The 22,281-nt window shown below is 32.3% G+C and overlaps 2 protein-coding genes across 2 annotated transcripts; one reads left to right on the top strand and one right to left on the bottom strand.

Annotated features, from left to right (window-relative positions):
• Positions 1–5,404: 5,404 nt before the first annotated feature.
• Positions 5,405–11,395, top strand: LOC106390007 (pantothenate kinase 2). Its single transcript, XM_013830376.3, has 23 exons — positions 5,405–5,505; positions 5,652–5,900; positions 5,986–6,201; positions 6,275–6,327; positions 6,570–6,686; positions 6,970–7,089; positions 7,183–7,277; positions 7,353–7,446; positions 7,535–7,666; positions 7,768–7,880; positions 7,963–8,155; positions 8,880–9,088; positions 9,209–9,253; positions 9,346–9,394; positions 9,508–9,590; positions 9,680–9,796; positions 9,873–9,936; positions 10,025–10,171; positions 10,252–10,410; positions 10,489–10,572; positions 10,658–10,852; positions 10,932–11,003; positions 11,091–11,395. Exons 2-23 carry the CDS (start codon positions 5,654–5,656, stop codon positions 11,190–11,192), a joined length of 2,706 nt encoding a protein of 901 aa, XP_013685830.2. The 5' UTR covers positions 5,405–5,505; positions 5,652–5,653; the 3' UTR covers positions 11,193–11,395.
• Positions 11,396–11,498: 103 nt separating this feature from the next.
• Positions 11,499–13,443, bottom strand: LOC106390008 (putative exosome complex component rrp40). The gene is made up of 8 exons (XM_013830377.3): positions 13,296–13,443; positions 13,148–13,222; positions 12,980–13,066; positions 12,561–12,617; positions 12,294–12,386; positions 12,105–12,177; positions 11,946–12,021; positions 11,499–11,855 (listed from the first exon to the last, which is right to left on the bottom strand). The coding sequence occupies exons 1-8, from the start codon at positions 13,344–13,346 to the stop codon at positions 11,642–11,644; spliced, it is 726 nt and encodes a 241-aa protein (XP_013685831.2). The 5' UTR covers positions 13,347–13,443; the 3' UTR covers positions 11,499–11,641.
• Between the last annotated feature and the right edge of the window lie 8,838 nt (positions 13,444–22,281).

Genomic DNA, 22,281 nt, shown 5'->3' on the forward strand with positions numbered 1-22,281 from the left:
TGAGCTGTTTAACCTCTCATGTCATGAAGACATATATATACTCCTCAAAATCAACTCTCCCAACCAATGTGGGATGTTGTTAACTTCATTTCATTAAAGCCAACAAGACTTTTTATAAGAACCCATAGACCCATTTCATTTTCACATTTTGCCATATATTATTTGAGCCATTAGGCTTATTAATTAGGCCCAACACTATTTTCTTCCATTTGATTCCTTTTTTTAGTCTGATGACAGTAACTAGCGTCTCAGGTTACTTTTTTTATCTAAATGCTCAGGGGCGTGTGAAGGTTCTCTAGCGTGTTAGACGTGCCATGTGATCGTTGGTAAAGCTAACAGACTTTTTCTTGCAATAAATTAATCATCAAGTGTGTTTTAACCAAACTGTGATTGAAAATTAGGACACTGAATACGACAACAAACCCGAAAGAGCCAACATATGAAGAGAATGATATGCTGGATCTTGCTTTCGGGTTAGCAGAAATGTGAGTTCTGTCTCTCTTATGCTTTAAATGGTCTCACTCAGGTTCCTTTATAAATGTTGTTGATATGTTTACTATAAGAATATGCAAAATCCAACTCTCCTATATTCCTGAACACGTTAGACTAGATCACATATTTTGTGGAACAGATAAACAAACTCTCTCCATATATGTTTGTATCGTGACCTTTGTAAATCTAAAGGAAGGATAATAGATTTCATGGTATCAGAGCCTCAAGCTCTTGAGACCTAAATTTTCTTCTTCTTCTTCTCTATTTCTCTTCTCCGTCTTCTTCCATTTTCTTTCTTCTCCATGACTGCTCAAAACATGGAAAGAGCCTTCGGCGTCCCAAAGATCAAATCTCATATCCCATTGGTATTGGATTTTGAAGATCACAATAACGATGCATAGCACGAACTGTTACAAACACCTTTATCTCTTCACGCTTCCATCTCTCCCATTCCTACCAGCCACCTCAAAGCCCTAAAAGACCCGAACTGGAACCCCTCTATGACAGTAGCGTATGATGCTTTGATTAAGAATAAGACGTTAGTCTAGTACCTAGGCCACCTGATGCTAACATTGTGAGTTCTATGTGACTGTATAAGCATAAATTTGGTGCAGATGGAACTATCCGACGTCACAAGTCTCGCTTGGTGGCAAATGAAAAATCGCAAGAACATGGCCTAGATTATGATGAGACATTCAGCCCCATGGTCAAACCAGTCACTATACGATCGGTTCTTCATCTTGCATTGCAAAGATATTGGGAGGTTTATCACCTCGATGTCAAAAACGCGTTCCTACACGACAAATTAGAGGAAACCATTTATATGCAACAGCCACCAGACCTGAAAGATGAATCACGACCACACCATGTTTGCAAACTAGAGAAAGCTCTTTATGGCCTAAAGCAGGCCCCCGTGCTTGGAATGAACGGTTCTCCACCTTTGTTGGACGACTGGGATTTGTGAAAAGCAGCAGTGACACTTCTCTATACGTCTACAGCAAAGGCAACAATCAGGCCTTCATTCTCTTATATGTTGACGATATATTGTTCACTGCTTCTACTCCTTTGCGCCAAACATTGACTACTTTTCTGAAGCAGGAATTTGAGATGTATGATGAGGGCCGCCTCAAATTATTTCTTAGCGTTAAAGTTGACTACAACAAATCCGGTATGCACTTAAGCCAATCCGCATATGACAAAGACAGTCTGTTGCGCGCATCAATGCAGAATTGCAATCCGGTACCCCCGTAGATCTCAAGTCAAAGCTCTCCTCAGACGATGGTGATCCTATACCGAACCCTACTGAATATCGTACCGTAACGGATTCACTTCAGTACTTAACTTTGACCCGTCCAGACATTCAGTACGCAGTACAACAACTCTGTCTGTTCATGCATGATCCCAGAACCCCTCACCTCAATGCCTTGAAGCGTGTTCTCTGATACCTTCAAGGAACACTAGACCACGGTTTACAACTCTTCAAGTCTTCATCAACTTCACTAACCGCCTATACGGATGCTGATTGGACGGGTTGTCCAGATACATGCCGCTCCACTTCAGGTTATTGCATCTACTTAGGAGACAACTTGATCTCTTGGTCTTCGAAACGCCAGCCAACAGTATCTCTTTCTAGCACCGAGGCTGAGTACAAAAGGGCCGCAAATGCTGTTGCTGAAACCTGCTACACACGGAACTTACTTCTCGAACTAGGATGCCCTCTCTCCTCTGCTACGCTTGTTTACTGCAACAACATAAGTGCTGTTTACCTCTCCAACAACCCGGTCCAATATCAACGAACCAAGCATGTGGAAATAGACATTCACTATGTCAGAGAGAAAGTAGCCATGGGACAAGTTCGGGTATTACATGTTCCATCATCATCTCAGTTTGCTGATATCTTCACCAAAGTTCTTCCTACTACGTTGTTCAATGATTTCAGACACAGTCTATCCGTTCGAGCTCCAAACGATTAGACTGAGGGGAAGTATAAGAATATGCCAAACCCAACTCTCCTATATTCTTGGACATGTTAGACTAGATCAAATATTTTGTGGAACGGATAAACACTCTCTGTATATAAGTTTATCATGACCTTTGTAAATCTAAAGGAAAGATAGTAGATTTCATTTACATTTGGAAATGTTTATAGGTCTAGATTGGGATGTCAAGTCATAGCCAAGCCAGATAGCTAGATGGAGTACGCTTAGCTGTTCCTTCGACCACAAGGAATTTCACGGTTGATTGGTTCGTTCCAAAACCTCACTAAACCATTTCAAAGTCTCTCACAGCAGATAATATTTTCAATCACTTGAGTTGAGAGTTTTCGAGTTTATTATCCGCAAATACCATAATACATGATAAAATCTGTGTAAAGAGAAATTGTATTTAAGAATTATGTAAACAAAAAAAAACAAATTGTGTTGTTATATGTAAAAATATATTATATTTCTCCATAGAGATATATTTTAATTATAATTACAAAAAAGACTATTTTGTAAATAAAAAAATATGTCTCTATTATAGAGAAATGTTACTTTTATCTCTAAATATAGAGTAAAAAATAGAAATCTCTAATTTAGGAGAAAAAATAGGGATGAGTTGGAATATATTTTACTTTATTATAGCATATAGAGACAAAATTAGCATAGGGTTGGAGATGCTATTAGAAGCAATTAGTAACACAAATTTAGATTTTTAGTAATATATTTATTAATAATAATCGTTTAAACAGTATAAGATTCATATATATAATTATCAAAATTTACTTATAATATAATCTATTTATATTTAAACAAAATATTTATATTTATAATATTTTCTTTGCTAGAGCTTAAATCAAGAATATTAAAATAATTTTTATAATTTTGTACTTTGTTATTAAAAATAATGTATTTTTTAATTATATATTTTTTATTATATTTTAAATTTAATTTTAGTATTTATTTTTTTATTTTTGAATATATCTTAAATTCTTAAAAGATATTTGTATATATATATTTATTTATAAAAATTTACAAAAATTTTATATGAGAGCATTGAACAAATAGCATTTGGAAATCATTTGCAATTTCTAAATATTAATCTAGTTTTTTTTTAATAATAGTAAGTATTAGATAATAATATACATATTTATACGGGAAATTTTGTGTTTACCACTTTTCATCTTCACCACAACTAAAAAGACATTTTCAAAAATACATTCTTCATTAAGTGACCAAAGACTTTTATATCATTGTTATCTATATATATAATAAATTATTATTTAAATAAATAAATAAAATAAAAAAATAATAATAATTTTTTAATTTTTCGAATTATACTTTTTTTAAATTTGAACTTTTTATAATTTTTTTTTTGAAATTTGTTTGTTATTTTTTCAAAATTTCTTTTTGAAAATCGAAAATTATGTTTGAAACTATTTTTAAAAATGTTTTTTATATTTTTTAAATATTTATTTATATATTTATCAGAATCCTAAATTTCACGTATCAAAAACCCAACTTCACCCCTCAACTTTAAACCCTAAGTATAGATTAGTTAACCTTAGGGGTATAAGTGTATCTTACCCTTCATTAAAAATAAAGGTAAAAGTGATCAGTGTAAACATAAAAAGTGGTACTATGAATGTGATATTTGGGGCAATTTTCTTATTTATATTTATATTATAACATTTAAAATAATAATAAATCACATTTTATTTAGGGAAAATTTTATGTTTACCACTTTCAAACTACCACTTTTCATCTTTACCGTAACTAAAGATATATTTTTAGAAATACCTTATTCATTAAGTGGCAAAAGATTTTTATGTCATTGTTCTTTATATATATAATAAATAAATATTTAAATAAATAAAAAATGTAAAAAAAAAAACTTTTTTAACTTTTTTCGAATTATATTATTTCGAAATTCAAATACTAAACCTTAAAATACGAATCCTAAACCCTAAACCATCAATTCTAAACCCTATTTTTTAAAAAAATACGAACCCTAATCCCTGAAACATCAACTCTAAACCCTAAACCCCGAAACATCAACTCTAAACCCTAAACCTTTAACTTTAAACTCTAAAACATCAGTTCTAAACGCTAAACCCTAAACCATCAACACTAAACCCTAAACTATCAACACTAAACCCTAAACCCTAAAAAGTAAACTCTAAACTCTAAACCCTAAAAAATTAACCCTAAACCTTAAAACATCAACTCTAAACCCTAAACCCTAAACTTTCAACTCTAAACCCTAAACTCCAAATCTTAAACTCTAAACTCTAAACCCTAAACTCTAAACCTTAAAACCCTAGAGTTGATGTTTAGGGTTTAGATTTGAAGGTTTATGGTTTACGTTTAGAGTTTAGGATTTAGGATTGATGTTTTAGGGTTTAGATTTGAAGTTTTAGAGTTTTAGAGTTTAGGGTTCGAATTTCAAAAAAATATAGGATTTAGAGTTTAGGATTTACATTTAGGGTTTAGATTTGAAGGTTTAGGGTTTAGAGTTGATGTTTTGGGGTTTAGGGTTTAGAGTTGATGTTTCATGATTTAGGGTTTAGAGTTGATGATTTAGGGTTTAGAGTTAATGTTTTAAGTTTAGATTTAGAGTTTAGGGTTTGCGTTTAGGGTTTAAAGTTGATGTTTTATGGTTTAGATTCGAAGGTTTAGGGTTTAGAGTTGATGTTTCGGAGTTTAGGGTTTAAAGTTGATGTTTCAAGGTTTAGGGTTTAGAGTTGATGATTTATGGTTTAGAGTTGATATTTTAAGTTTAGATTATTTAACCTTATGTTTTTTTTTTGTCAAAATTAATCAAACGGTTATAAATGCTTTTCATTAAAAATAAAATAAAAATGATTAGCGTAAACATCTCAAATAATAGCACTTTGGAAATAGTATTTTTTCGGCAATTTCTCTTTTATTTATATACAAGATAATGTAACAATTGAAGTAGAGATTTTGTTGAGTCTAAGACTTTGAAAGTCTTCTCAGTTCGTGTCCTGTCTAAATCCTCGATACAGACAGGGTGAGCTGTGTTCGGGTTTCTACCTTGTTTAGGAAAGTTTGTCTCTAATTGAACTTAGCAGTGTTAGGCTTTTGTGTTATTGTTGTTGGTGATCCGATCTTTCTGGCTGTGTTTTTAAAATATTTTATATATAAATAAATAAAAAGGAATGGCTGGTCGAGAAGATGATGAGCATGATCCACCAATTCTTGACGATAAAACAGAAGCTGAAGCAAAATCTAGTGAAAGAGATATGGCTCCTCCTGGTCCTGGCACTTCAATCCACAGATCAGGCTCTAGGCCACAGCTTGATCTAAGCAAAGCTGAGATTCAAGGGAACTTCGAGGAGAGAGACCCCACCATTCTCTTGCCTAATCAGTCTGATGATATCTCTCATTTGGCACTTGACATCGGAGGTTTGGTTTCCAGATTTGTTTGTGCCTTCTTCTTCTTTCCATTACCAGTCTTGTGTGTTTGAAAACACGTAAAACCCTTTTGCAGGATCTTTGATAAAGTTGCTGTATTTTTCGAGGCACGAGGACTACTCAAATGATGATGATAAGGGGAAGAAGACTATCAAGGAGAGGTTGGGTTTAACCAATGGGAAGTTGAGAAGCTATCCTGTTCTTGGTGGGAGGCTTCATTTTGTTAAGTTTGAGACTCACAAGATAAATGAGTGCTTAGATTTTATCCATTCAAAGCAGCTTCATCGCCGAGGTAATTGGCTTCATTGTTGAGTGATATGATTTCAAGAATGCCTAAACCAGTTCTTGTTTGAATCAATGAATAGATCCTTATCCTTGGAGTTCGAAGACCCTGCCTTTGGGGACTGGTGTTATCAAGGTAATGACATTTTCATGACTTGCTTGTTTTGATCGTTATCACCTTATGACACTCTCTTTGGGATATGTTTAGCTCCTTCTGTAACTTGAGAAACCAGAAAACATTTTAAATTTCTCATAATGATATTCTTACAATAGTTCATGTGTCTTGTATCTATGTCATGTGTTTTTCCGATTTGGCTTTGAGAGTAATTTATGGTTGCTTGTTTAAACATATGAGTGATGCGTAGTTATATCTTACAGGTCACAGGTGGTGGGGCTTATAAATTTGCAGACTTGTTCAAGGAACGGCTTGGCGTTAGCATTGAGAAAGAAGATGAAATGCATTGTCTTGTTTCTGGAGCTAATTTTTTGCTCAAGGTAAGTAAAGACCATTCTTTATTGTGGCTGCATATGTAGTTGCGTCTTTATTACCAGCCCTTGCAAAACAAAACAAAACATTAAGACAGGCTCTGATTATTGGTGGCCGGTTACTGATTTGTTTATGGAGTTCTGATTCACATGAGAAGAAGAGCTAGAAATCTTTCAGTGTGTTTTTGTGTACGCAGCTCTGATTAGACTATTGGATTTGTTTAGTATGGTTTACTTATTGTTTCCGTTACTTTTGGACTTTTGTCCTCATCTTTGCATTTTGAGTCTGCAGGCTATTCGGCATGAAGCCTACACGCACATGGACGGTGAGAAAGAATTTGTACAGATAGAACCCAATGATTTGTATCCCTATCTTCTTGTTAACGTTGGGTCTGGTGTTAGCATAATCAAGGTATTTGTTTACTTTGCTAACTCCACACAGTTAGGAGATCAGAAAATCTGCATTGAACAAATAGATTTTCACGTAAGGCTTTTCAAAGTATAGGTTGATGGGGAGGGAAAGTTTGAACGTGTAAGTGGGACTAATGTTGGTGGTGGTACCTATTGGGGCTTAGGAAGACTTCTAACCAAGTGCAAGAGGTAAATTAATTTGATTTTGTACTACTTCTTTATATTAGTCTTTCTATACTTAACAATGTTTTTCTTCTGTTTTAGTTTTGATGAACTTCTAGAACTCAGTCAAAAGGGAGACAACAGTACCATTGACATGCTTGTTGGTGATATCTATGGTGGCATGGATTACTCCAAGGTATGAATGGCTCTACTTTTCATAACATATCATTTAGTGAATGCTTTATCACTACGGTTGGAGTGATTCTCATTAATCAATTAAACAGATTGGCCTCTCTGCTTCAACAATAGCTTCTAGCTTTGGCAAGGCCATCTCTGAAAATAAGGAACTAGAAGATTACAGACCTCAAGACATTTCCTTGTCTCTTCTGCGGATGATTTCTTACAATATCGGACAGGTATGTTGCCGTGTGTCCTAAGTTCTTAAGCAAGAGAAACCTAATCATGTGATGCCATTTGGATGAATATTTTTTTTTCTGATTTGTATGTTTCTATGTAGATATCATACTTGAACGCCCTTCGATTTGGGTTGAAGAGAATATTTTTTGGAGGATTTTTCATAAGGGGACATGCATATACCATGGACACAATCTCCTTTGCTGTACATTTCTGGTAAAGCTTGGACCTAGACGTGATATGAGTACTCTACTTTCATCAACTCAGCTGTTTAATGTACTGTTCTTCACCACACTAGGTCGAAAGGAGATATGCAAGCTATGTTCTTGAGGCATGAAGGTTTTCTTGGTGCTATGGGTGCGTTCATGAGCTACGAGAAGCATGGATTGGACGATTTAATGTCACATCAGTTGGTTGAGAGGTTCCCAATGGGTGCACCATACACTGGAGGAAATATCCATGGACCACCACTTGGTGATCTGAACGAGAAGGTAAACCAGTTTAACTTATGTTCTATCAAAGTCTCAGATTGTTATATATAAGTTATTTAGCAAATTAAGGTTCTGCAGTATAATTCGAATCTTCTGATTCTTTTTTTAATTGTGCTCGCATCAGTGAATAATCATATGCTTATGCTTGTATGGATATCATTTGTTGTGAAATATGCTGATTCTTTCTTATTGATACAAATTACAAAGTATCTTTTTATGTGACATAAAGAATAACAAAGTATCATAAACCAATAACCATAGAATTTGAAATTTTTAACAATTGTTACAAATTTAGCTCCCACTAACACCCCCTAACAATCATAAGTTATTCCCTATATTAACCAACTTTTGCTATTCTATTACTTCGAGAGATTCATTGTTCTACTGATCTCTCTGATCATATGTAACATGCATAGTATTGTTCAAATCTTGTCTCAAAGTTGTATATATATTTTTGCTTTTTATGTATACATCAGAGGTTGAAATGAAAATCATAAGAGTATATATAGTCCAGTGATCTTTGAAAATAAGATGGAATCAGGTGCTCTTTCCCTTTTTTCAACTTTTTATTTTGGCTAATTATAAAGAGACATCACTTCAACTAGTTATCAGCGTTCTGTAACTACAAAGAGACATCACTTCAACTAGTTATAAGTGTTCTGCATCTTGACTCAAGTCTGGATAAGTTTTGGATTTTTAAAGAGACTTTCCTGTTTGCTTACAGATTTCATGGATGGAAAAGTTTGTGCGTAGAGGAACTGAAATAACTGCGCCTGTACCGATGACTCCATCGAAAACTACTGGTCTTGGAGGCTTTGACGTTCCCTCATCCAGAGGGAGTGCTCTAAGATCTGACGCTAGTGCTTTAAACGTTGGTGTTCTTCATCTTGTGCCCACACTAGAGGTGTTCCCATTACTGGCTGACCCCAAAATGTAAGTGGCGTGTCCCTGAGCACATATATATAGATATATATAAATCATGGTTTGGCCATTTTTCATGACTTTAGAGGATTCACTTTTGTGTTTGTGTTATATTGATTTGTTCTACTCCAGGTATGAGCCTAACACCATTGACCTATCAGACCAAGGCGAAAGAGAGTGAGTAATACATCAATATTAATCTTCAAAACATTGGTAATATTGGATGAATACACTGTTTCTTAGATTGCTTGTTTTGCTTTGGTGTTTAGGTACTGGCTCAAAGTTTTGTCTGAGCATTTGCCAGACCTGGTTGATACGGTAACTGCTAAAAAGTTATCACATAGGAATACTATTCCACCTTCAGTATTGTATATTCTTCTTTATGGGGCTGTAACTCATTCTTTACTGTTATTCTATGGATATGGTTATAGGCTGTTGCAAGTGAAGGAGGAACTGAGGATGCGAAAAGGCGTGGTGATGCTTTTGCTCGTGCCTTCTCTGCTCATTTGGCAAGGTCTAGTTTCATAATACAGCAAACTGACCACAAGATCTTAAACAGAAAATTCAAGAAGTTCTTGATTTTCTTTATGTGCTTTTGTGTAGATTAATGGAAGAGCCAGCTGCATACGGAAAGCTGGGGCTCGCAAATCTATTGGAGCTTAGGGAAGAGTGCTTAAGAGAGTTCCAGTTTGTTGATGCCTATAGAAGCATCAAGCAAAGGTATTATAACACAGTCCTATGATCTCTTTCCTGCTTGTAGCTTCTCTAATGCCCTCTCTATCTTCGAAATTGATAGGGAGAACGAGGCATCACTTGCTGTTTTACCTGATTTACTGGAGGAGCTTGACTCGATGACCGAGGTCTGTGACCTTTAACTTTCATAATGATTTGCTGCTAAACATTTAGTAGTATGCATGTGAGACTAACTTCTCCTGGATTTTTTTTCAGGAAGCGAGGTTGCTTACACTAATAGAAGGTGTTTTAGCTGCAAACATATTTGACTGGGGATCTCGAGCATGTGTTGATCTTTATCACAAAGGAACCATTATTGAAATATACAGAATGAGTCGCAACAAGATGCAGAGACCTTGGAGGGTAAAAGAGACAAGACCACCTATTTTATGTTTGCAAACTCTTGTTTTAAAGTTGAAATGAATGTTTATCCTTGACATCAGGTAGATGATTTTGATGCTTTCAAAGAAAGGATGCTTGGATCTGGAGGTAAGCAGCCTCATCGACATAAAAGAGCGTTACTCTTTGTTGATAACTCAGGAGCAGACGTCATTCTTGGGATGCTTCCTCTTGCCAGAGAGTTTCTCCGTCGCGGAACTGAAGTACATATCTCTCCCTAGCTCTTCTTCTTGCTGAAATTAGTTAAGGAAACACTACAGATTGTTACTATGCTTCTCCAGGTTGTTCTTGTAGCAAACTCTCTTCCTGCTCTCAATGATGTGACCGCTATGGAACTCCCTGATATAGTCGCTGGTGCTGCTAAGGTAGTCTTGGTTTTAACTTTAGACTCTTTGCAGTGGTTATAACTATCACGAAGCTAACTCTTTTGTTCTGTCTTTACTCTTGAAGCACTGTGATATTCTGAGGAGAGCGGCGGAAATGGGAGGCTTGCTTGTAGATGCCATGGTGAATCCGGGAGATGGGTCAAAGAATGATTCAACTTCAGCACCTTTGATGGTTGTTGAAAATGGATGCGGGAGTCCTTGTATCGACCTCAGACAAGTCAGCTCAGAGCTTGCAGCTGCTGCCAAAGATGCTGATCTTGTATATACACAAAAACATCTTCTCTTGAAAAAAACTTCAAAATAGACAATCTTTGTTCATTTTTTGATGATTTTTGCAGGTTGTCTTGGAAGGTATGGGAAGAGCTCTTCACACCAACTTCAACGCTCAATTCAAATGCGAGGCTCTCAAGGTTTGAAACCTCAAAGTCTGTTTCAACTCTAAAAATATTGCTACTGAAACTTCTGACTGAAACCTCTCTATTACTTTGTTTTTGCAGCTAGCAATGGTTAAGAACCAGAGATTGGCTGAGAAGTTGATAAATGGAAACATATATGACAGTGTTTGCAGATATGAGCCTCCCTCTCTATCTCAAATGTAATGTATCATAGGCCCTATATGAGTTCTTGCCTCAATAGTTTGTTGGTTCATTGTTGTATACTTATTAGGTATTCTTCAGTTGGACTATCAATATGTATACACTGTTTTAGCTAGACTATTGCTCGGTGTTCTAAAATACGATCTAGACAGCGTTGGTAATACATTGTACCATTTTCATGTTATACATTGTTTTACGTGGATTTATATAGTTTGGTTACATAATAGCCACTAAAGACGCAACTGTTTGATCCTCACAAGTTTGGAATTGTGGAACTCTCTAGCCTTTGAAGTTTGAAGATATTAGGTGTGAGCATCTCTCAATGAACAAGATACCTAAGTTTAGGTGAAACAGTTAACACATTGATAGTCTAATCCAATAATATCTGCTGAAAGAGCATCCAGCAGTTACATTTCAAGGAACAGTAAACGTTGTTATTGTCAACATTTTTTTTAGTCTGAGATTTTTGCAAGCAATTTCTCAACCATGATTCTCTGCTGAGTCGCGCTTAAGGTTTCAGAGTTCATTATCGCGTTGGCTACGATAATCACTGAACGTGGAGCAGCTGCATTTACCCACACTCTGCCGTTTAAGCCAGTGGCGATCTCGAAAGAGAGTTTCTTTCCAAGAGCTTCGAGTACTGGGCACGTTGGTGAACTCAACAACCTATAAGAAATCACAAATTCAAATCTTTTTTGAGTGAATGCGGATGAATTTTAAAGAGAGATCGTTTATGAGAAAGTAAGTATGTCTTACATTCTTGAAAGACCAGTTGAAGTTTCAAACATGAAACCATCTTTTAAGGGTCCAAATACTGAAGCTTTGCCACTTGCTAGTAACATAGAAAAAGGAAACAATTAGTTATGAATGCACTTACAGTAGAGCATTGTTTAGTCTCCTAAGCTTTTGACTTACCGTCGGTACCAGACAGCTCAGGGTTCATTCCTATGTTTGTTTTAACAACTCGAAGATAAAGCAGAGTGCCTACCTGTTCAATACACACAAGGATTTTTTTTAACATTCAGGAAACAAGCAATTCAAGGAGAATGTCATATTCCAAATGAGAAGTCAGAAGAGATTCATGATTGATCGGAAGGTACATGCCTCAAACTTGGGAATGCTTCTTCGTGTCGCTCCTTCGAATGCAAGACCTGGCAAAAGCGCTATCTGAGGACCTTTTATGTCCACCCAAAAATTCTGCAATGCCGTGAAGAGTCATAGGAACAATTCAGTACTAAAATAATCTTAGACCATGTGTGGTTGTGAAGCAAGTTTAAACATGGCTTTGTAAACGTATTTGGGGACTAAATTTAATAAAGTGCTTGATAGGGATACAAGAATCCATACAAGCAATGATTTCAAAAGACTTACATCTGCTTTATAATCCACCACAATTCCAAGAACATGATCCTCAGTGCGAGGAATGTACTGCAAAAAAAAAAAAAGAAAAACCATAAAGAACAGAGTCAACAAGAGACTTACATAGATAATCAACAAAGTGACCCCAAAACACATACAACAACAGTTTTCTAAACTAGAATGGTAGATGAACGGTATATCTCTCTAATCATCCAGATGTAATACGATCAATAACTAGGGCAAATTAAAAAAATTCAAAGAATTCTCCACAAAAAGAATCACCATACTGCTAAAGACTATCCTCTCTGATACCAATTTATTTGAGAGTTCACACTCACGAATTATGATTGACATAAGAAGGGATAATCCATCACAATGAAACCAGCAAGTCACATGTTAAATACGGTAATAATAAACCAAAGAGGTTTCACCCGTTTATGAGAACTCTCGACCCAATACTTATTTGGCTTGGAGTAACTAAACTTCCCAGCTCTCATTGCAGAGATAGCATCACTATCCTGAAAGAAACCAAATTACACATGTCAGTGTCTGCCGAATGGAAGCAATTGAGGACAACAGATAAAGGAAGAGGATGATACCTGACGGAGGCCACTGCCGAGCTTGATAGTCTGGTTAGTCATGTTTGACAAATCAAGAACAACATCACCTGGAACCTACACAAAAAGAAGTGAAAAAACTCATGTTTTGAATTTGAGTAATTGGAGAAGAAGAAGAAAAAATACGGACGACAATCTGATCGATGAGGCTTGTGGGCGACACGGAAACTTTGGAACTCATCTTCTATCTTTCGCTCTAAGTGTCTGCAAAGGCGAAAGGAACTAACTTGACGAGAGCTAAAACCCTAAGCCTTCTTGTCTTGAACCTTGTTTCCTTGACGACGATGAGAAGTTGAGAACCGGGGGAGATTACTTTAGGTTTTCTTGGACAAACCAGATCCGATTCTTCTTACTCTAGCTGAATTCGAACCGACAGCTAACAGTTAACATGGTTTGAACCAATCGCAATTATCTCGAACCGATTTGAGAAACAAAAATTCGAATCGAAAATCAAACTAAACCAATCAATTTTATGATCTGGATTCACTTTGGTTTGTTTATAAAACCGAAACCTCAAAAAACAACTAGATATAATCCCAACCGGAAATTCGGATTACCCTTCTACTGTTATGTTTTACATTATAATGAATGTTTTGTGGATTGGTTTTTATAAAAAAGATATAATTTTGCATAAATTTGTTTTTCATGTTAAGTTGTCTACACTAAATTTCAATTATATAACTAAAAAGGATCGAATTCTTGATATTGTTGGTGTTTTAATCCTAAATTGTAAGTTTTTTATAGTGTTTTAAGCTTTATAACACTATAAACGCATATAAATTAATCGGATTCAATCAAAATAGTATGAGATCGAGTTTTCTAATACCATTGTATCTTTTTGTGAGGATTTATAAAATAGTAGAGAATGAGGTATATGAGTCCCAAATGTTAAAACTCGAAGTTTATTGTGGGTTTTAATGTTTGAAATTATGGATTTAATGGTATGAGTTAGAAATTAACTAATCGTTAATTTTAATCTAAATAGTTTTTGTTTTGATCATCTATGATTTACGAAACCATATTTTTGGTTTATTTTAAAATTATTTTTATTGGGCTAACTAAATTTGTAGTATACAATCTTGGTTTCAATTTTTATTTTGAAACACATAATCTTGGTTTAATATTACATACAATTTTTATTAGTTTAACCGATGATTTAAATTTGTTATTTTTCATACCAAACTGAACCATTTTATGCCGAATTAGAGAATAAATTCAGCCAAAATTGAGCAAAGGAAGAACAAAGTGATATTGTCTACCAAACAAATTTATGGGAAAACATTTACAAATGAAAAATAAGACAAAAACAAAACTAAATGACAAACTTTTTAAACAAACGATCACATAAAACCTTACATCTAGAACATATAAATCAAGCCATGACTGCAAATTTAAAACGTACGACCTCGTGTTGGAGACCGGACTCTCTTTTTTTAAGCTTCTTTACCGGAGAAGAAGATTCTTCATTTTACATTATCCTTCTCGTGAGAACTGAAAACACATCAGATATAAATTCAACACATTCGTCAATCTCTTGGTTTCACTTCATCTGCCATATCCATCTTTTTTCTCACAGCGGATCTGTTTTATTAGTACTCAATAGACTTTTTTGCATTTTAAATATAAACTAGGATTGGATCCGCGCGTCCACGCGGGTAGTTGTTCAATTTTGTATGGTTAACATTTTAGAATGTCCATATTTATATGTTTTTAGAATTTCCTCAACTTGTTTGTTAATGTTTAGCTAATAAACTTATTTCTTATTGAAATTTTTTTTTGTCATCTTAATGAGATTGTTTGTTTTCAACAGCTTGAGTTCCTTGCTTATTTTATTTTGACAAAATAACACTAAAACGAAGCATATTAAAGTTCTAAGTATACTTTTTATTTTATTAAAGATAAATTTTCTTAGATAGTTTTTTTGGTTTATTTTCACAAAAGTAGTTTTCTAAAGAAGAAAATGACTAAAATAGGTTTTATTTTTTGAAGACTATTGTTGTGACAAAAACTTAAAAAAAAACTATTTGAGAGAATTGTCCTTTATTAAATCTAAAGATGGTTATTTGAACTTGAAATTTGTATATATAGTTCAAATTTTATTTTAAGACAATTTATATATGATTTAAAACAATATTATTATTTGTTATATGTTTTGATTGTTTATATTTATGTATAATTGTAAAATTGGATAGTTTGTATATGATTAAATGTGATAAACTTATAGTATTAGATAAATAAACTTAGGTATTGCTTTGAAAATTAGTTATATTATAATATATTTTAAAATTTCGCCCAATATATGAAAAAATTTGTCAAACATTGTGGACCTCATTCATTTGTAATGGCCAAGCCCAAAATGTTTTTTTTTCAATGTTTTTTTCGGAAAAAAAAACAGAAAGTAGGTTACCGTCGGTTGTTTCGTTCCACTGACTTCCTTTTTTACATTGAACTCTTTCTTTGTCTTGTCTCTTTCTCTTGTCTCTTTCTCTTCACCGGATCCTTTGCTCCGCGATCTTATTTATTATACGCTTTAGAAATATGGCTAGTATTGTATAATTAATCAGATAGCTATTGCTATATACCATCGCTTTTGACCTCAAGGTTAGACATGATGAGCAAACTAAACCCGAAAAAAAAATCATGCATGTCTCAGATTAGTAACGAATCAACTAAAACGCTTCGGCTTTTGGTTTATTATGCTGACTGATTTTAACTCAGTTTAGTTTACCCGTATCTATTTCCAGGACAGGGTCTGAATTACTGATAGATATATATTTTCTTAGAAAAAGAAGAATGTAAGAAGAAACCGACAACAAAAGCAAACATCAATTGTGTCAGAATGGAAGGAGATCATGCTTATCTATGGATTATTGCAGTTGATCGTATCTGACCAATAAGATGGTTAGTATACAATACTAAACTAATTGTTTTACATTCTCAAACCAATTCTGATTTCTTTCTGTGCAAAATATTAACAGGACCTTCATAAAGTGATACATTAAGATCGTTTGTTTTTTAAATATAGTAAAAATTGAAATTGTTTGTTAGGCGAGATCGAAATCGTTATAAACATTGCAGCTCGTTGAACTCGGTACATGTGAGTTCTTTTGCAAGTAGCATAGATTTTGTTACCCTTCAATCAAAACACGCATCATATTAGATAATAGCAAGAAAATATTAGATGTAACAAACTTTTAGAAACATAAGATACCAATTGGTTGGCTAAAACAATCTTGAAGGTACTTCCTCCAAACGATGTGTGTTACTTCCATGAACGTAAACATTTAACTTGAACCTGCCATGAGTTTTTAAAAGGTCTGAGTTTTGTGAGGAGTAAAAGCTGTAATCTTAAACATGTGTTTAGGTTTTTCTGCTTAGAATGATTTTCCTTTTACTCAATAGATATGAGATGTATATAGTTGGCATCGGAAAGTGTAGGGTAAATGAGAAATTATAACAAAATATTTAGTTAGTTATGATATGATTTGAATGCATTCAAAAGAGAATATATGTTTTCAGTAATTTAATATACGTTCCTTTTAAAGAATATATGCGATTTTAAAGATTACCCACACATCTTCATAACGTTTTTGTTATGGTTAATTATTCCGTAGCAATAGGAGTATATTTTGGAATGTTATTGAGTTAACTAAGAAATAATAATTATATATAGTATATTTGTTTTTAGAGATTATCCATACTTGATTTGCAAGTTTTGTCAACTTAATAATAAAATTGTGTTAATTGATTGATATCGTTTTTGTTTTTTATTTTTGCGTAGAAATAGGAATATTTTTATAATGTTATTAAGGAAAAAAAAATAGTATTGATTAATTTAAATATTTTCACCGTGAATATATAATGATATGCACTATATTATTTTAGGTATTAACTAACCGAATTAAGTATATAGAACCAAATAAATTATTTTATACATATTTGATGAACCATACGATTGTTCATACAAAGGAACATGAGAATACAAAGGAACATGAGAATTGAGAACAAAACTTATATGAGAAACATGTTGTTGATAATGTTACGATCATAATATGACAAACAAATAGACCAATGAACACAACTTTGTTTTTAATGTAATCATCAAATGAATTTGTATCTATCTAATATACTGGTTTTGATTCTGCAGATCAAGATTAGAATATTATTATCCCAATGGAAATTGATGGTTTAGTCATGTTATGAAAATGTATGTATAAATGTATTTATTGATGGTTTTGATTAAGTAGACCAAGAGACACCGAGGTCTTATCACGATTGCATTAATTGTTTTAGTAACACATAAGTAGATAGTGCAAAGTTATGGTTTTTAACGAATTTATGGTCTAGGAATCCTCTGTATATTATTTGAGAAGCATTGCAACATTTGTTTGTAGACACATGTCAACACTATAATGATTCTTAGAATCCTTAGAGAAATAGGTTGGTTCATCTAAATATATAATAAGCTTTTTAGTAAACCACAATAAATACATTATTAAATGTGCTTCATTATTTCCTTAAATAAGATTACAGAATTGCCTAATGTGGCTAAAGTATATATGACAATTAATGATTTTGAATAATAAAGATTTGATAAAAATAAGTGTGTATTATAATTATATTTGTTTAATTTTAAGCTATTAAAATAAATTAAACAATCATAGTAACTATATAATAAAAATTTAAAAAATTATTTATATATTATATTTTGAATTTTTAAAAATGAGTATAAATTACTAAAACTGTTAAAAGTTTCACATTCAAATTTTGTGATCTATGATTTAAAACTTTTGTAATGACATGATACAAATAATTAAAAAATAATATAAGTTGAAAGTCTCATTTAATAAGTATCAAAAATAAAAGATATATAAATATATGTATCATTTTAAATTAAACTATATGCCATATAAAAACATATAAATATCTTAATTTTGAAATTTACTTTGAACATTTTTTTGATAAAAAATTTGAAAAAATATTGACAACTTAATTTTTAAAAATATTATAAATTACTTAAACCACTAATCCCACAGTGAAAATTTTGTTATCACTAATTTAGATTTTTTTTGCTATAACAGATACAAATGATAAAAAAATATGAGTAAAAATCATCATCTAATAAATATTAATATTAAAATATAACATATATATGTTACTACCATTTAAATTTAATTATATATCACATCAAATAAAAAAATATTTTTCGATTTATAAAATTTATTTATATGTTTGCAACAATTTAATTATATAAGTAGATAATGACTTTTTAATTATTCAATATATATTTATTATTTCATAATATGTTATAAACATATAATATATAAAATAATATATATATATATATAATGTTTATTCCGCGCAAGGCGCAGGTCTTAACCTAGTGTAAAACGATTTGGTTAGCGAATTTATAGTCTAGGAATTAAAACGATTTGGTTAGCGATTAATGTAAAACGACCGTGTTTTACAGTAATGGCATAGAATAGTAATTTTTGAGGAAAATTTAGAGTCAAGTACTAAATGTACTCCTGTTTTAATAGTTTAGATATGCACACATATATATGGCATGACCGTATTGTGTGTGTAGATATCATTTTAAACTTGCATTGAAGGGAAGATCCTGGCTGAGGGTGTTAAGAATGGATTTACTGAATCCGTAACCGTGGGGGTTTGGTTGATCAAAGCGAAGACGAAACGATGCATCGAAACCCTACGATGATATTCATCACGTCGATTTCATAATCTCAAACCCTGGAGCGGCGGAGAACAAAAGTGTGGTGAAGATGGGACGCAGAAAATAGGATTAGGGTTTCTCGCTATAAGGCATGTTACATAAACATAACATAAGCCCATACACAAAAGAAGGCCACACGTATTGCATATTTCCGTTAATGAAACGCAACGGGTTGATTACTGGACATGTGTCAACCTCTTCTTTCTCTATTTGATGATGTGGCATCAATAGGAGAGAGAAATCTATTCTTTATATAAATAAAAATAAATTAGGTGAATGTCTACGATTTCGCGGGTTTGAATGTTTTGTAACAATATATTTATTATAATTTTTAATTATAATATGTTTTTATCATTATGTGTTTTTTGTTAAATATTTTTCTAAGAATGATTGTTTAAAAAAAGATGAATATGGCTATTTTAAATACTTTTTTGATATTTTGTATTGATAATTTTACTAAAATTAATTATAATATTCATGATACAGTTTTTAATAAAATTGCTTAAGTTTTGAAAGCATATAACACTGAAAATTTTGAAATATTTTATATAGTTTAGAAGTACTTGACAAGTACGGATTTGGCTAAAAATTGTTTTATGAAGCATTATATATAATAGAAATACTTGATTCCTAAAAATTGTTTTATGAAGCATTATATATATTATATAAATCAAATATTTAACTACCATAAATTATTTTTCAATATATTTAGATCATTTGGATAGTGATAAAACTCGTTCTAATTTTCTTACTCATAAAATAAAATAAATTGAAAATCATTAACAAATCAAATTATAGTATTATTTCTCAAACTCTCTATATGACCGACACCTAAAAAAAATTAATTAAGTGATTTCTCATTTAATATAAAATGAAATTTCAAAATAGATTTTATAAATTAATTTATAAGCTTGTATAAATGACTTAAAACCTCTTATTATAATTTAAAACATATGATAAGCTAAGATAAACAATTTTATTAATGTATTTATAATTTTTATAAATGATTTATAAAGCTTGTATGAATTTTATAAATTATTTATAAAGCTTCTCAATTAATATATATTAGGATGATATTTTAAATTAAATTTTATAAATTAATTTATAAACTCTCATAGATGACATACATACTCTTGTAATAATTTAAAATATACAATAAGCGAAGATAAATAATTTGATAAATGTTTTTATAAATGATTTATACTGATTTATATAAACTGTCTGTCATTTTTTATTTATGTATTTTATAAATATAAAAATGATGAATTTATTTCTCTTTCTATAATTTAAACAATTAGTTATCATAAATCATTATTTGTAATATTATGTAAATTATTTGGCAAGTGATATTAATTGGTTATAGATTTACCTTTCTTTTTAGATCTAAATAAATAAATAAAAATTAAAAATCATCGATCAATCAAATTATAACAATTTTGTAAGAGTTCACATATGATTGACACGTAAGCAAAAGTCAATAAAGTGACTTCTCAATTAATATATAGTAGGATATACAATAAGCGAAGATAAAATTTGTTATAAATGATTTATACTGATTTAAATAAACTGTCTGTCGTTTTTTATTTTATGTATTTTATAAATATAAAAATGATGAATTTATTCCTGTTTCTATAATTTAAACAATCAGTTACCTTAAATCATTATTTGTAATATTATGTAAATTATTTGACAAGTGATATTAATTGGTTATAGATTTACTTTTCCTTTTAGATCTAAATAAATAAATAAAAATTAAAAATCATCGAGCAATCAAATTATAACAATTTTGTAAGAGTTCACCTATGATCGACATGTAAGCAAAAGTCGATAAAGTGGCTTCTCAATTAATATATAGTAGGACTTTTCTTTTTAGATCTAAATAAATCAATAAAAATTAAAAATCATCGACCAATTAAATTATAACAATTTTGTAAGAATTCATCTATGATCGACACATAAACAAAAGTCGATAAAGTTACTTCTCAATTAATACGCAGCCGGATGTCCCACCCCATATTCTTCCGTGAGATTCGGTTTGGGTCGCGACTCTTGAACCATGTTTTGGTTTTGGTTTCGGGTTTCGGGTTTCGAGATGGGTTTATCTGAGTTCACTATGAGTTCGTAAGGCTAAGTTTTGTTGGGCTCAAGCCATTGGTCATTTATCCATCTTCATTTTAGTACTATTAACATTGTTTTTTATTTTACTTTTTTTTTAGTTTTTTTATTTTTTACATCAAAATCTATTATATTACTATGGAATCCTTAAGGGTGATTTTGCTGTATATTTATAAGAGAGAAAAAAAAAGAATATAGTCATGCTACAGATGCAAGCGGCGGATGAGACAATTTGTGCAAAAATTTGACTGAAATCTTCTTCTAGGCGCGTGCACTTGATGTTGACGCTCTAATGCTAAAGATGTGATACTATACTACATACCAAATAGTATAATATCCACAAAGGAGTCAACTAATTACGAAGTCGTTTCATCCATTAGATGACTATATTTTACATAATTACAACACAATATAGAATACTCGACACAAATATGAAAGCCCTTCATTTTTGTGTATGTCATCAATGTCTGACCAATTCAAAGGGACAAAGTTAGTATGCCGGCTTGAGAATGTTAACATTCATAACAACCGTATTAGGAGACAATTTTAGTTTTGTCGCAAAATTGCAGACATAAAACAAAGTTTACAAAATAAGATAAACAATATGCATGGAAAATTAAAAGAAACACCACTGGTGAGTGCATAAGACTCATGTAAGATGAAAGTAAACGACACAAAATCACTCATTGCGTGAGTAGGTCCGGGTTAAAGCTGTAGAATACTTCAACGGCACATGTTTGTGCTGCGACGCTAAGGGAGACTCACAACTGTGAGGATGGTGTATCGATCAAGTTGGCGTATCGCACTGAGTTCCAGGAGAAAAACGAGAGGTGGAGGAAAAGAAGAGACGGTGGGAGAGTTGAGGAGATAACGGATGGCGATGGTGGTGGTGGTGGAAGAGGAGACCAGTGGTGATGAAACAAATGGTAGTGGTGGTGGTGGCGGTGCTACAAGTGAGAGGAACAAAATAATACATATTGTGATACAAATCTATTCTATATGTCGATAATAGAATGGTTCTCTCAAAACAAAACAAAAAGTCCATTTGCAATGTAGTGATCGAAATTAAAGTTGTTGAAATAGTGAAGAAGAAGAATCATGCAGTGCATAAGGATATACCCTTAGCATAGGGTTGATGGAAGTGTCGCCAGAGTTGATGAAGTAGGAGACAAAATAACCATAAGAGTTGGAGGAGAAGAAGAGACAATACGAGGAGGTGAAGAAACAATGATTGGCGACATTAATGGAACACAAGACAATGAGCTGG

Source organism: Brassica napus, chromosome C3 (genome assembly GCF_020379485.1).
Source record: "Brassica napus cultivar Da-Ae chromosome C3, Da-Ae, whole genome shotgun sequence".
Taxonomy (NCBI): Eukaryota; Viridiplantae; Streptophyta; class Magnoliopsida; order Brassicales; family Brassicaceae; genus Brassica; species Brassica napus.

Coding starts and splice junctions, on each gene's coding strand:
- LOC106390007 (XM_013830376.3), top strand. CDS start 5,654: ATGGCTGGTCGAGAAGATGATGAGCATGATCCACCAATTCTTGACGAT. Junction 5,901..5,985: donor TTTGGCACTTGACATCGGAG/GTTTGGTTTCCA, acceptor ACCCTTTTGCAG/GATCTTTGATAAAGTTGCTG. Junction 6,328..6,569: donor TGGGGACTGGTGTTATCAAG/GTAATGACATTT, acceptor TATATCTTACAG/GTCACAGGTGGTGGGGCTTA.
- LOC106390008 (XM_013830377.3), bottom strand. CDS start 13,346: ATGAGTTCCAAAGTTTCCGTGTCGCCCACAAGCCTCATCGATCAGATT. Junction 13,067..13,147: donor TCGGCAGTGGCCTCCGTCAG/GTATCATCCTCT, acceptor GGTTTCTTTCAG/GATAGTGATGCTATCTCTGC. Junction 12,618..12,979: donor TCGAGAGTTCTCATAAACGG/GTGAAACCTCTT, acceptor TTTTTTTTGCAG/TACATTCCTCGCACTGAGGA.